Below are 12,394 nucleotides of genomic sequence, written 5' to 3'. Positions count from 1 at the left end.
GCACACACACACCTCACATGAGAGTCCCAGAACAGACCAGATCCTGACAGCTTGCATTGGGCTGTGGCAAGTCTGATTGAAGCAAATGTGAGGGTTTTTTTTTCTTTCCCAAATGCATACTTCAGTAAGGGGGCTTTCTGAATGGAGTGGTGATGCTTTCTGAAGTATTAGGGCAAAGAAATTCAGCCATCATGTTTGTGAGGAGGTTTTCCATCCCTTTGGTATAAGCTGAACCTACTTTCAGTCATTAATTTGAACAGAAACTTCTCCATATCCCTAAATAGATCCGGTACAAGACAAATGAACCAGTGTGGGAAGAAAACTTCACTTTCTTTGTTCACAACCCTAGGCGGCAAGAGCTAGAAGTTGAGGTAAGTTGTCTCTTGCTTTTTACTTCTCTGAGTGACCACCTGCTTCTTCCATCAGTAGCCTGTAATTTTTGCCATCAGGTTTCCATGGGCTATATTCCTCCTTCTGCATATAGTACATTGATACTGGAATACCTAAGATCTTATAACACTTTCCAGTAGAGTAGAGATGTTTGTTGCAGAAAACAGTCTTGTAGCATCTTATAGACAATGAAATACATAATGGTATTTATGGCTTTACAAAATACTTTTCATGGCTGAAGTTAGTATGTGTGGCATCCTGACCTGGTAGAACTTGTTTTACTTCTGGTAATGCTGAAAAGTTCACATTACCTATAACATTTTGATGGTCAGTGTAAACTCCACTTTTTGTGGTATTGGCCTTTAGTATATGGAAAATTAATGAGAGTAAAGTAAAGACAGACTATAAAACTAAGCGTAGTTAACCTATATTATTGCCAATATGCTAGGAAAAATTATTTGCTGGAATTAGGAGCAAGGATCCCTATGAAAGTGGGAGAACAGCAAATAAAAAAACACATTTTCTTTTACCTGAGACTACAGCTGTCTAGGAATCTCTAGGTCCTCCAACACAAGTCTGTGGTCAATATCTGTTGGAAGTTGACCATTGAACTGCACTGGAAGACCTACAGATGCCTAGAAAAGTGTTCTCTTAGGAATCTCTAGGTCCTCCAGTGCGACTTCTGGCAGATGTTGTCCATATAGTCATGCTGGAGGATCTAGAAATTCCTAGAAAGAACATATTAATCAAATCCACAAAAGTGAAAGATGTAAATGTGGAGGGGCAACTCTGTGCCTTACTGAAATTTTGATTAAGTTTATTCTTCGTTGACTTTTGATTTTTCATGAGATCAGGAGAATTTATAATCTCTTTTTATGCCATGCAGTCAGTATCTGTTAGTGAAGAATCATGATTTCGTTTGAAAGGGCTTTAACTGGAATGAAACCTTTATTTTTTTCTAGGTCAAAGATGAACAGCACCAGTGTTCATTGGGAAATTTTAAGCTTCCCCTAAGCCAACTCCTAGCAAGTGAAGATCTAACTATGCATCAGAGATTTCATCTTAGCAATTCTGGCCCAAACAGCACTGTAAACATGAAGATTGCACTCAGGGTATAGTATGAAAAGATTTCTTAATTAATATAAATTAATATAAATGTTGACAATGATATGTAGTTTCCTTTTCGGGGCTGTAGAAGGAAAGAAATCTACTTACTATGTTTTCTTTTTACATTTCAAGAGATATGAGAATAAAAGTTACCATGCTTCCAGCTACAAACCATCATTTATATGTGAAGGTACAAATTATAACAGCAAAAAGCCTTCAAAATAAGAATGTATACAATTGGGAAGGCAGCATTATTTTCCATAACACTGAGGCCCATACATCTGCATGGAAACACATCTTTTGCATGTAGGCCATTCCACATTCAGTCCCTCACATCTCTATTTAAAAAGCTTCTCACTTAGGATGGGGTAGAATCTTTGACTGAAGATCTTGAAGGGCGTTTGTCATTAGGCTAAAATCTACTGTTTTAATTGAAACTTGTTATAAGGCACTTTCCTACTTTATACTTGGTTGATCCACTGGAGTAAGGTAGGAAGCTCTGTAACTATGTAATTTCGACTACGACAATTTTATTTACTTTTATCCCGTCTTTCTCCCAATACTCAAGGCAGTGAACAGCAAATTTAAAACAATACAATTTAAAAACAGTACAAAAGCATTAAAATGTATGAATATAAAATTTAAAAAACAATGAGTATGCCTAACAGTTTTTTTACTTTGCTTCCTGATTCTAAACATACATTCATTAAATTTGAAAATCAGCAACATTAAATATAATATATGATGCTGTATACCCAGTACACAATCCATTTACAACCAGAAATAAATGAGATTGGATTTGGATAAGACTAAGTATGGGGTCAGACACTTCACACTCTGGAAAAGGGCAGAACACAGATCACTAATACTGCTTTCCCTCCGTAGTGTGATGCTGAATCGGAAATCTAGATTTAGGCCATTGTACCCCACATATATCTACCCCTAATTTATGGGAAATTAGTTGGGGGGAAGGGTTGATTCTCTCATGCTTATCTCTCCTTTTCTCATATAATATAAAATAATGTTAACAAATATAGGGAGATATCCAGAACAAGTTTGATGACTGGGGGTTGCAGACATATTGAGAGCAATAACCAAGCTGCTAGTACTTAACAAGTGGAGATTTGGATTGCTAATGTACTTCTAAATTACCAATGGATATATTAAATTATTAACATCTATGGGAAAAAGGAGATTGGTAAGTGCAACACTGTAAACATGCTTTAGATTACAGAAAGGAATTCAAGCCATCTTCTGCTAACTACATTTCAGTCAACTGGATATTTCTCCACTGTATTGAGGGGGTAGCAAGACTTCAGTTGCACAGATCCCCTTGCCAACATAAATCACATCAGAATCTTTCAAGTATGTACATACTGTGACTTGCAGAGATAGCAGGATTACTAGGTCTAGACATGATATAGTTGCTATGGAATCTGAAATTTAGCAGACCACTTTGTACATTTTTAGACATTACGTATCTTAATTTAGCTGTACTGCAAGAAGGAATTTATGTCATATTCTTTGTTTTATTATTGCTAGATCCTTTCTCTTGAAAAGCAAGAGAGGTCACCAGACCACCAACACTCAGCCCAAGTGAAGAGGCCCTCTGTTTCCAAAGATGCAAGAAAAGGTTCTTTCAAGCCTCAGGTCCCCATTTCCCCAGCAGCTGACTTGAACAAACCACATGCTTCTACAGCAGCAGACACTGATAAAAAGACTGATACGGTTGAAAAAAGCCCTCCCTCTAATCCTAGTCCTCAGTGGCCAAGAGATCTCAGCAGGAGTTCCTCCAGTCTCCTTGCCTCCAATTTGAGCTATTCTCCCAGCCATCTTTCAGTCAAAGAACCAACACCAAGTATAGCTTCGGACATATCACTTCCCATTGCTACACAGGAGCTGCGGCAACGACTAAGACAACTTGAAAAGTACAGTATTTTTTCCTCTTTTAAATATTGGTATCAAATCCTAGGACTAGTAGGAGTCAGAAGGGCTGTTGAATGAAATTAAGGGCTGTGATACTTAATACATCAGGGCACAGAATCAAGACTGATGCTCTTAATGACACTATTGTTTATCACACGGGGGGACCATATGTGCCACCATCCCATTAAAGTATTAAAGTGTCCGCAGCGTGTAAATGCGCAAATGGTTTTCACACACAGCTGACAATAATGTGATAAGGGCACATTACCAATGTGGTAAAAAGGGTAGAACACGCATTTGGTTTTCACACAGATGCGTGAATATCTCATTAATGGTTTGGAAATAGCGACTTTTGCATATGAATGCATGTGTATTAATTGCGTCACTGGAATCCACGGTGGAGTCTTGGAACCAAACCCTAGCAGATACCAAGGGCTCACTGTATTCATCCTCATCATCTTCATTTTATCTGTTTATTTCAATGACCCATCCCTGCATTTCCTGCCACATGCATAAAGGAACATAACAATACGAAAAGAAATAATCCAGAGCATATGCTGCAAGCCTCTCGCCAGCCAGCCATATCTGCCCACAAAGCAGAAATGGAGGTATACTTGCCCCAATAAACCATGGAAAATCCAGCAACAAGCTCAAAATCGATGATTATCCTGTGAATAAAGCACAGTTAACTTTCACACCATAGCAATTGCACAAATAAAGCGAATTCATGAATGAAGCGAAAATGAATTCACGATAATTTCCCATAAATGCCTAAATGCTGGATCATGTCTGTTAGCGGATTAATAGCAGATTACACACAACGTCATGTGAAAACAAATCTTGCAATTATGTTTAATTTGCACAATAAACACGGGATTTACCCCTTTTAACTTCCAATTTCTCCCATATGATAAATTCCTATGTTGCTTTGGATCTCATATTGTGAGAAAGGTGAAGCATGCTGTACTGAAGCAAAACTAGGCATACAAACAACTGTTGTACAAGAGCAGAACCCCTGTATTGCATTTAGGAGGTCCTGGGTTGTGGACTCTGCCGTTGTTGATTATATAATGATCAGTTACGGTAAGCTCTTACTATAAAATGAAATCAATCTCTCCAAGGAACATGTTCAGAAAACATGATCACATATTGACAGTGTCTGTATTGTTTTATTGATTAATTAGAATTACAAATTCACACTTGAATTTAGGTGTAAAATAAGGTTTGTGCAGTTGATGTGACATGACATAACATAAATAGCAATAAAACTGTTTTGCAGAAGTAAACTTAAAGTACTGCTTAATGTAAAAATATTTGTTGCTGCTGTAAATAAATGCAATAACCACTAGAGTCTAATAAACAGTTATATATGGTTGGTGTTCTTATAACTGTGCTGTCCTTTACAGTCATGCTTTAAAAATTGCTTACCTTCAACTGATACCCTTCTAACTGATATATTCGTCATTTATCTGATGGAACTTTCCTGCCCAAGACACTTTGTAAAGATCCTTTTTTAAACTAATGTGGAGATCATTCCCTATCTGTTAGTTTCTCTCCATTATGCTTTTCAGAACTTGCATGTGAGATAGTCAGTTACAGTTTTCTCATTATAAAGTTCTTAGACAAACACACACACATACATATATGAGAGAGTTTTATTGTTTAAAATTGAAGAGCTATTCATCCCATCCCTCGACTTCTGTAAACAGTCACTGCTTACTAAGCTAACTTTATTCATTTTGTTTACTGTTGGCAAAGGCACTTTGAATATAAACTTTACTGTTATCGAAGATAAATCTGAAACATGCATGTGGTTCAAGAGAAATTCGACACATGTGCATTTTGATACTGAATACATATCTCTGTGTATACAGGAAGAAAAGATGGTATAAAACAATGCTTCATTGTAACATTCGAGAAATCTAAAAGTGAAGCTGCTTACCTGTGAAGTGCTTGTTATGCTATAGTAACTAAAAACTGACTTCTAGTATTATGATGATTTTCACAGTGGCACTACGTTAGGACAGTCTCCGTTGGGGCAGATTCAGCTAACAATTCGTCACAGTTCACAAAGAAACAAACTTATGGTGGTGGTTCACACATGTAGGTGAGTGGAATATTATACATTCCTGAATCTTGGATGGAAAATGTTGACATTACACACAAGGACACACTGATTCATCAGTTTAAGATATACTAGTTGCTTTTGCAACCCTAAGCCATTTTGAATAGAGGCAACCAGGGTTTGTTTGTTTGAGAATCATCAGCCATGTTTTAAAGTGTATGGTATAGCACAACAACTCATTTTCCATCCAAAATATTAACCATGTGTGTAATTTACTTGATTATGATGTATATGAGATATTTCACTAGAAGAATAGCCTTAGCGGAGTGTAATATTAATTGTTATGTTACAGAAACCCAGATTGCTGTGCCAAGGAGAAATTCTACCTGAATATAGACACTCCAGAGAAGTACTGTCCATCAGGATTGACAGTGCTGCACTAGGTGGACTCTCGCATCTGAGTCTACCTCAGCCCTTAAATATCCTTAAACCCTGAATATTGCAGTTCCCACTGAACTATAAAATAATTAATAGTCTAAGGAATGTCTTTTGTAAAGCTTGCTCTATTTGTCTTCTCATTATTGTGCCTAAATTATTGTGATGAATAGGTATTTCAGGGATGGGGCTCTAGTAGCATTCCATATATTTTTGGGCTGCAGCTCTAGCCAGCATAGTCAAGATAGCATGTCAGGCCTAAAAACAATATTTCATGAAAGCAAAGATACCAAATATGTTTTTCAGTTTCTCACAAACCAGAAAATTACACTCCTTTACTGAAAATTATTGGCTATTATTGGCAAAAATATTGGCTATTATTGGCAAAAAAGGAAAAGTCTTCCTTTAGTCTACTATTGCTTTTAATGTACAGGGCACAATTTCACAACTATGCAAGTTTAACTTTTACCGGGGTGTGGCGGAGAACACATTAGATAGACCTAATGAAACCGAGGGCAAGAAATGGGGAGCAATAAATTATCATCTTCACATATTTTTGAACCAAATCCTAAGATTTCCCTAAATAGTGTTGCCAGTGTATTGCCTAATAGTCTGTATTTGAGTAAATATTAAGCAATAGCAAGCAGTTTTGCTTTTTTGTCTTGTCCTTCATGTGACTTCTTGAAAATACCTGACTTTATCAATAGCACTCAGCTCCACTCCTCTGAAGTTGTCTGAACTTGAAAACTAGCTTGGCCAGATTCCTGCCAGCCAGAATACTTTGTCTGGGAGGCAGGTGAGTGGGTGCATATAGGCAAATAATTGGTAGATAAGAGCTCAGGCAGTAATGCATACAGGAGACAGACAGCCTGATATGATCTACAACTTGTACTGCTTCTTATTTTGTACTTTGTTTTGATCTGGTTATTTTATGTTCTTTGGTCACAGAAATCTAATAGCCTTTTCAGAAGAGGGATCTGACCCCTATGTTCGAATGTATTTATTGCCTGACAAGAGGAGATCAGGAAGAAGAAAAACCAGCGTGTCAAAGAAGACTTTAAATCCAGTCTTTGATCAGGCGTATGTTGTAATCTCAGTTTTCAGCATGAAGTTGATAAAATGGTTTTGCTTGCACTGAAATGAAACAAAACTAAACTTTAAAGACTTAACCAGTAATCAGTTTCACAAGCCCTGTCTGTATTTTGTTTTCTGTCACCTAGTAATGGCCTTTAGCTTTGACAAAAGCTAATAGAAATGCTTTTAGCAGTTTACTGTTGCTAAGCTTCCAGTGATTCCTGCAACAAAAAGACAAAAGATGCAGCATCTTATGTACCACTGATCTATGGTTTACTTCTATAATCCCCACTGAAGTACAGTTGGCCCTTCTTATACAAGGATTTCTGATACACAGATTCAAGCATCCACAAATTGAAAATGTTTAAAAAAAGTATAAATTTCAAATATCAAAACTTGATTTTTCCAGTTTTTATAAGGGACACCATTTTGCTTTGTCATTATATTTAGTGGGACTTGAGCATCCACGGATTTTTTTTTATCCACGGGGGATCTTGGAACCAAACCTCAGCATATAACAAGGGTCCACTGTACTGTCTTAAATCATGGATTTTTGTGTTAGTGCAGATCCAGTGAAAGGATTTTGAGCTTGCAACATACCTAAGTTAATAATACATATGCATCTGAGGAAGTCCAAATGCATCCGAGGAAGTAGACTCAAGTCTATGAAAGCTCATGCTGCCAAATTCTTTCTTTCAGTTAGCCTCAAAGGTACTACAAGATCTCTCTACATATTAATAACACAAAGAATTTTGTAAGCAGATGTAAATCTGAGTTCAACAAAATTCTTCAGGAAGAATGAAAAGTAGAATTTCCAGGATGCCTTTGGAAATTTTTGTACTGGTCAGACGGATGAGAAAGAAAATAAAATTGAGGTCAGACGGATGAGAAAGAAAATAAAATTGGGGAAATGAAATGCAGTTTTGTCCATCAGTATTTTTCCATGTACTACATGTTTCAGTTGCTTCATTCTCAAAAATTCTTTGCAAATTTTCAGGGATTTTATTCTGGAGGCCTGTGGATTAGGATGGATGGATGGATGGATAGATAGATAGATAGATAGATAGATAGATAGATATTAAACACAACCAGAGATTCAAAGGTGCAGATATCTTCAGTGCCTTATTCTGTGTTCCATTTCACAAGCAGAACAATGCAGATTTCCAAAGCCTTTCATCGTATTTTCTCTAAAATCTTTCTCTCTTTTCAGCTTTGATTTCAGTGTTTCATTAGCTGATCTGCAGAGGAGAACGCTAGATGTAGCAGTAAAAAATAGTGGTGGTTTCTTGTCCAAAGACAAAGGGCTGCTTGGTAAGGTAAGTTAAAAACATTTAAGAAACATCCCTTAGGACACCAGTCCTATGTTCTGATCCAAGCCTATGCCCATGAGCTACACCATGAGCTGAATTACTTTGATGCTTAATGTTGTAGCTGCAGCATCATCATCAAAATAACTCTGAACTGAAACAAACCTTGTTTCCCTTTAAATTATGTCTCTTCTAATAATGCTAAATTTATCTCATTTTGAACTGAGAGAAATTATGCAGTGCCGAGAGGTCAGCAGATGTCTAGATAAGCAGCATGATTTTTAAAACATAAATATTCTTAAACCAGTGAAACATTTTTCCTTCAGATCATATGTAAAGTATCTTCAGTTTTATGAGAATATTCCACGCTTCATGTTATATTACCCCGTTTATGGAAACATTTTTAACACTTCGACTTTCTCTCAACATGAGATCAACAAGTTTAAAACAAATACGTATAATAAACTTGCTTTGTCATTCTTTCATTTCTTCTACATAGTTCTTCTATGTATTTGTTCTACCTCTTTGTATCTTCTTGGTAATGTAATATGGTTCCCAGCTAGTCATAAATCATCCCCACTCTTGGTTTAAATTTCCTATTGGCCCGAAGTACATGGGCCAAAAGCGCCGGCCAAGGGCCGATTCAGAGGTGTGGCCTACAGATGACACATGTCCCTGGAACAGGCTGAAGCCATGGCACAGCTGCCTAAGGCAGCCCAGGGCCACCAGAAAAAGGAGCGCAAAACCTTGCTGGTGGCCAATTCAGGTTCATGGTGGCAGCCAGCTTCAAGCCCTCAGTGTCTGGTTGCTGTGGTCCCGCAATGAATGGGGAGCGACTAGGGTTGGAGCTGCCAGAGGACGCTTGAAGGTGCTGGTCTGCTTGACCCCATTGATTTCTCAGATATTGTGACTCTCTGCTGTTAAATCTTGCTGCATTTCTTTGGATGGAGAATTTCCTTCTTCCTAGAAAGAAAGAGAGAGAAATTCTGAATTTTTGTCCCTGTAGCCAAGAAGGGATGCTGTCCATTCAGATGAGGGATGAATCCTGGGTAAACCCAGTTTTTTGTTTTTGTTTTTGTTTTTTGAAAATTGAAATACAGTAGTAGGAAGACAGCTGAAGTTTTCTTTCCACTTTTGAATGAACTGTTCTGACACTTGGATTTCAGTGTTTTAGTTTAGACTTCTCAGGAGAGATTTAAGGAGTTTTACCTCTGCAGAAAATGCTTACCAGCAAGGGATCATGTGATCTCTTCCCTATAAGGAAAATCAAAAATTCACAGGGAAATAAAATTAAAAATTCCATATGTGTGTATCTTAGGCAGTCTCCAGACACTGAGTTCACTGAGCTTGGAGTTGGGCAGTCATGTTAGATTGTAGGTCAAAGCAATTAAACGGTACCACATCTTCATTTTTGAGTATGTGCTCAATACTTGTCTATGACTTGTCTATACTATAGCTAAAGCTTGAGTAGTGGTGAGATCCATGCCTTTAAAGTTTGAATTGGGACCTAACCAGAGTTATGTTTATGCAAACCTAAGATGCTTATGATTCAGAACCAAAACTCCAACAATGCCATAGTGTTTTTAAAAATCTCATTTGCCTTCTTACTATCTTACATAGGTATTGATACCACTGGCATCCGAAGAACTTTCCAAAAATTTTACCCAGTGGTAAGTATGGCCACTGTGATCCTCTTTCCTTCGTAGTTATTTTTAATGGTGTTGTTCACTTTCCTCTCTTTTTATTTATCTTGTAGGTATGACTTGACAGAAGATGGTACAAGGCCTCATGCTGCACCTTAGGAAACCTGATTGCCAGAAGCTCCTGTTAGCATACTTTTGCCAACCTTTATATATTTTATCAGCATTGTTCACACAGATGTACCAATATTATTTTTTATAACTCTTAGTTATTAGGTCCAACACTGCTCCCCAACAGTTTTATAACCCTTGGACATTTTATGTAGGCTTAAGTCAGTTTAACTGTAAACCTTCTTGTCTTTATTTGTTACAGCTATTTTAATGTGCAATAGGGTTTGTAGAGTAACAATGGAACCTTTTTTTGGATTTGTACCCTTGAGAAAAGTGAGAAAATGTTTATCTGTTTTTCCTACCTTGTTTAGTTTTACCCCAAAATGTTTGCCATGTAAATAGATAGCATTTTTAAAACGAATTTTCCTCTGTGGTTAGAGGGCAGAAGACAAGGTCACAGCAAGGATATTTTCTTCTAAACATGTGCTGTAAAATCTGTAGACCATGTTTTGGGAATGGTCATGGCAGCAAAATGGTCTTAATTTTACTAATATTATAGATTAAAAGTCTGGGAGAAGTTAACATACCAGTTAGCCCACATATTTCTAGCCTTAAAGGCTTACAAGAAGGGAGAGTAAAAATATTAACTTTTTAATATTTATATGAAAATGTATTCTTGAAATTTCAGCCAGATGATGCATATAGCTCACAAATTCATTGAGATATTATAAAGAAAAGTATATATATAAATACTGTATAAAAAAGTCTATCAAGGTCCTAAAATCATAATATGTTCATTTGGGGACTCTATAATGTGAAAGTGAAGGCTTCAGTAATTTAGTGCACTTTGCAGTCATTGCTTCCTGTGAGAGTTTAGTTCCCCTGACTACCAGAAAATTGTCTATGCAACAGTATGATTAAGAGTTTGATATTAACCCCCCATGATCCAACATTTATAGTAGTATCACATTGATCGATAATACCTCCTTTATAACTGGGTCTTCACAGCATAATTATTGTTGTCATCATAAAATGCTGGTTTGTCTGCAGTTAAACTGGAACTTTTATTATAGAAAATTCCATCCATGTCTGAATATCTGACTGACTCTTTGGTTGCTTCATGATGCTCATAGCAGAACTTGGAGGAGTTATCTCTCTTTATGGGTGTAACTTCCATGTAATAGTCACATTCCATTTAAATGCCACTGTGTTCTGCTGCAAGGACCAGCACCAGAGTCCATCAGATACATCCCCAGTAAGGAGTCTTTTACTGGAAGTGAAAAGGTGTTCTTTGGAGATTGCATCAAACCAGCACTGAATTTGCATGTGTTACTTCTGAATGATAATCATGCAGTAAAGAAAGTAAAAGAACCATTTTAAATCAAGAGTGAGTTGTAATCAGTGTAGCTTTTTCATTTCATTTTTACAGGCCCAGGAAATTCAAAAGTAGGGTTTTTGGACAGAGTGGGGTTGAACCTTGAAGATGATTTGAGTGTGAGTGTTTTGCTTCCTTTCAATCACTATTGCATTCAGAATCAATGAGGCATTAAATGTATTTCTTCATTTCAAAAACTTGTTCAGATGAGTTTATCAGCAACAAAAAAGATGCTTGTATTTTGACCCAAGAAGCAGTATAGTTTATCTGTGGACAGTAGCCTCACAGTCTTGGACTTTTAAGAGTGAATAAATTTGTGGAATATTAGCTTTAAAATTAAAACTTATAGAGTCTTTACCTCTAGTATAGACGATTAGTATCATCTTGCAGGAACCTCTCCTGCATATTAATTTCAGCTTGCACAAATGTTCCCGTTGTGCCCTTTAAGTACACTACTAAGAATACCAAAGTGCCTGTCATATATGTAAGAGATTGTTCCTACCAAAATTTACAAAATAAATCATTTTTCGTTTTTCAGCCTGTACTTTGACATGCTATATCCATATGTAACACACACTGACATCCCTTATTTAATTTTGCTTCATTAGGATTCATTAGGCAGACCTCTGCAGCATCTTTTGGATATTTGAATATATATAAAATACAAAGAGATCTTGTAGTACCTTTGAGACTGAGAGAAAAAAGTTGGTAGCATAAGCTTTTGTAGACTTCCTGATGAAGTCTGTGAAAGCTTATGCTGCCAACCTCTTTCTCTTAGTTTCAAAGGTGCTACAAGATCGCTTTGCATACTGATCCAGACTAGCACAACTATGCTTTTGAATTCTATATATAGAATATCATGATTGAGCTCCCTGAGAGGAAGTGCATCATAACTACTATAATTTGGATTAATGTAGCTCCTCACTTCTCTTTAAATGACAAGAACATATCCAGTGTGTGACTT

General features: G+C 36.8%; 1 protein-coding gene across 5 annotated transcripts in view; it reads left to right on the top strand.

Moving 5' to 3' along the window:
- ESYT2 (extended synaptotagmin 2) overlaps positions 1–11,972 on the top strand; it is an 85,714-nt gene extending 73,742 nt beyond the window's left edge. For 4 of the 5 annotated variants that reach the window (XM_042472123.1, XM_042472120.1, XM_042472125.1 and 1 more), the window contains 8 exons: positions 285–371; positions 1,353–1,502; positions 3,040–3,425; positions 5,432–5,530; positions 6,872–7,003; positions 8,208–8,313; positions 9,925–9,974; positions 10,061–11,972. In XM_042472123.1, the coding sequence (XP_042328057.1) occupies positions 285–371; positions 1,353–1,502; positions 3,040–3,425; positions 5,432–5,530; positions 6,872–7,003; positions 8,208–8,313; positions 9,925–9,974; positions 10,061–10,106 (1,056 nt within the window). In that variant the 3' untranslated portion in view covers positions 10,107–11,972. The remainder of the gene's footprint in view (positions 1–284; positions 372–1,352; positions 1,503–3,039; positions 3,426–5,431; positions 5,531–6,871; positions 7,004–8,207; positions 8,314–9,924; positions 9,975–10,060) is intronic. The other variant, XM_042472121.1, reaches the window with a different exon arrangement.
- Positions 11,973–12,394: the final 422 nt, after the last annotated feature.

Source organism: Sceloporus undulatus, chromosome 6 (genome assembly GCF_019175285.1).
Source record: "Sceloporus undulatus isolate JIND9_A2432 ecotype Alabama chromosome 6, SceUnd_v1.1, whole genome shotgun sequence".
NCBI lineage: Eukaryota > Metazoa > Chordata > Lepidosauria > Squamata > Phrynosomatidae > Sceloporus > Sceloporus undulatus.
The sequence above is the reverse complement of the archived record's forward strand: the minus strand, read 5'-3'. Positions and strand labels throughout refer to the sequence as shown.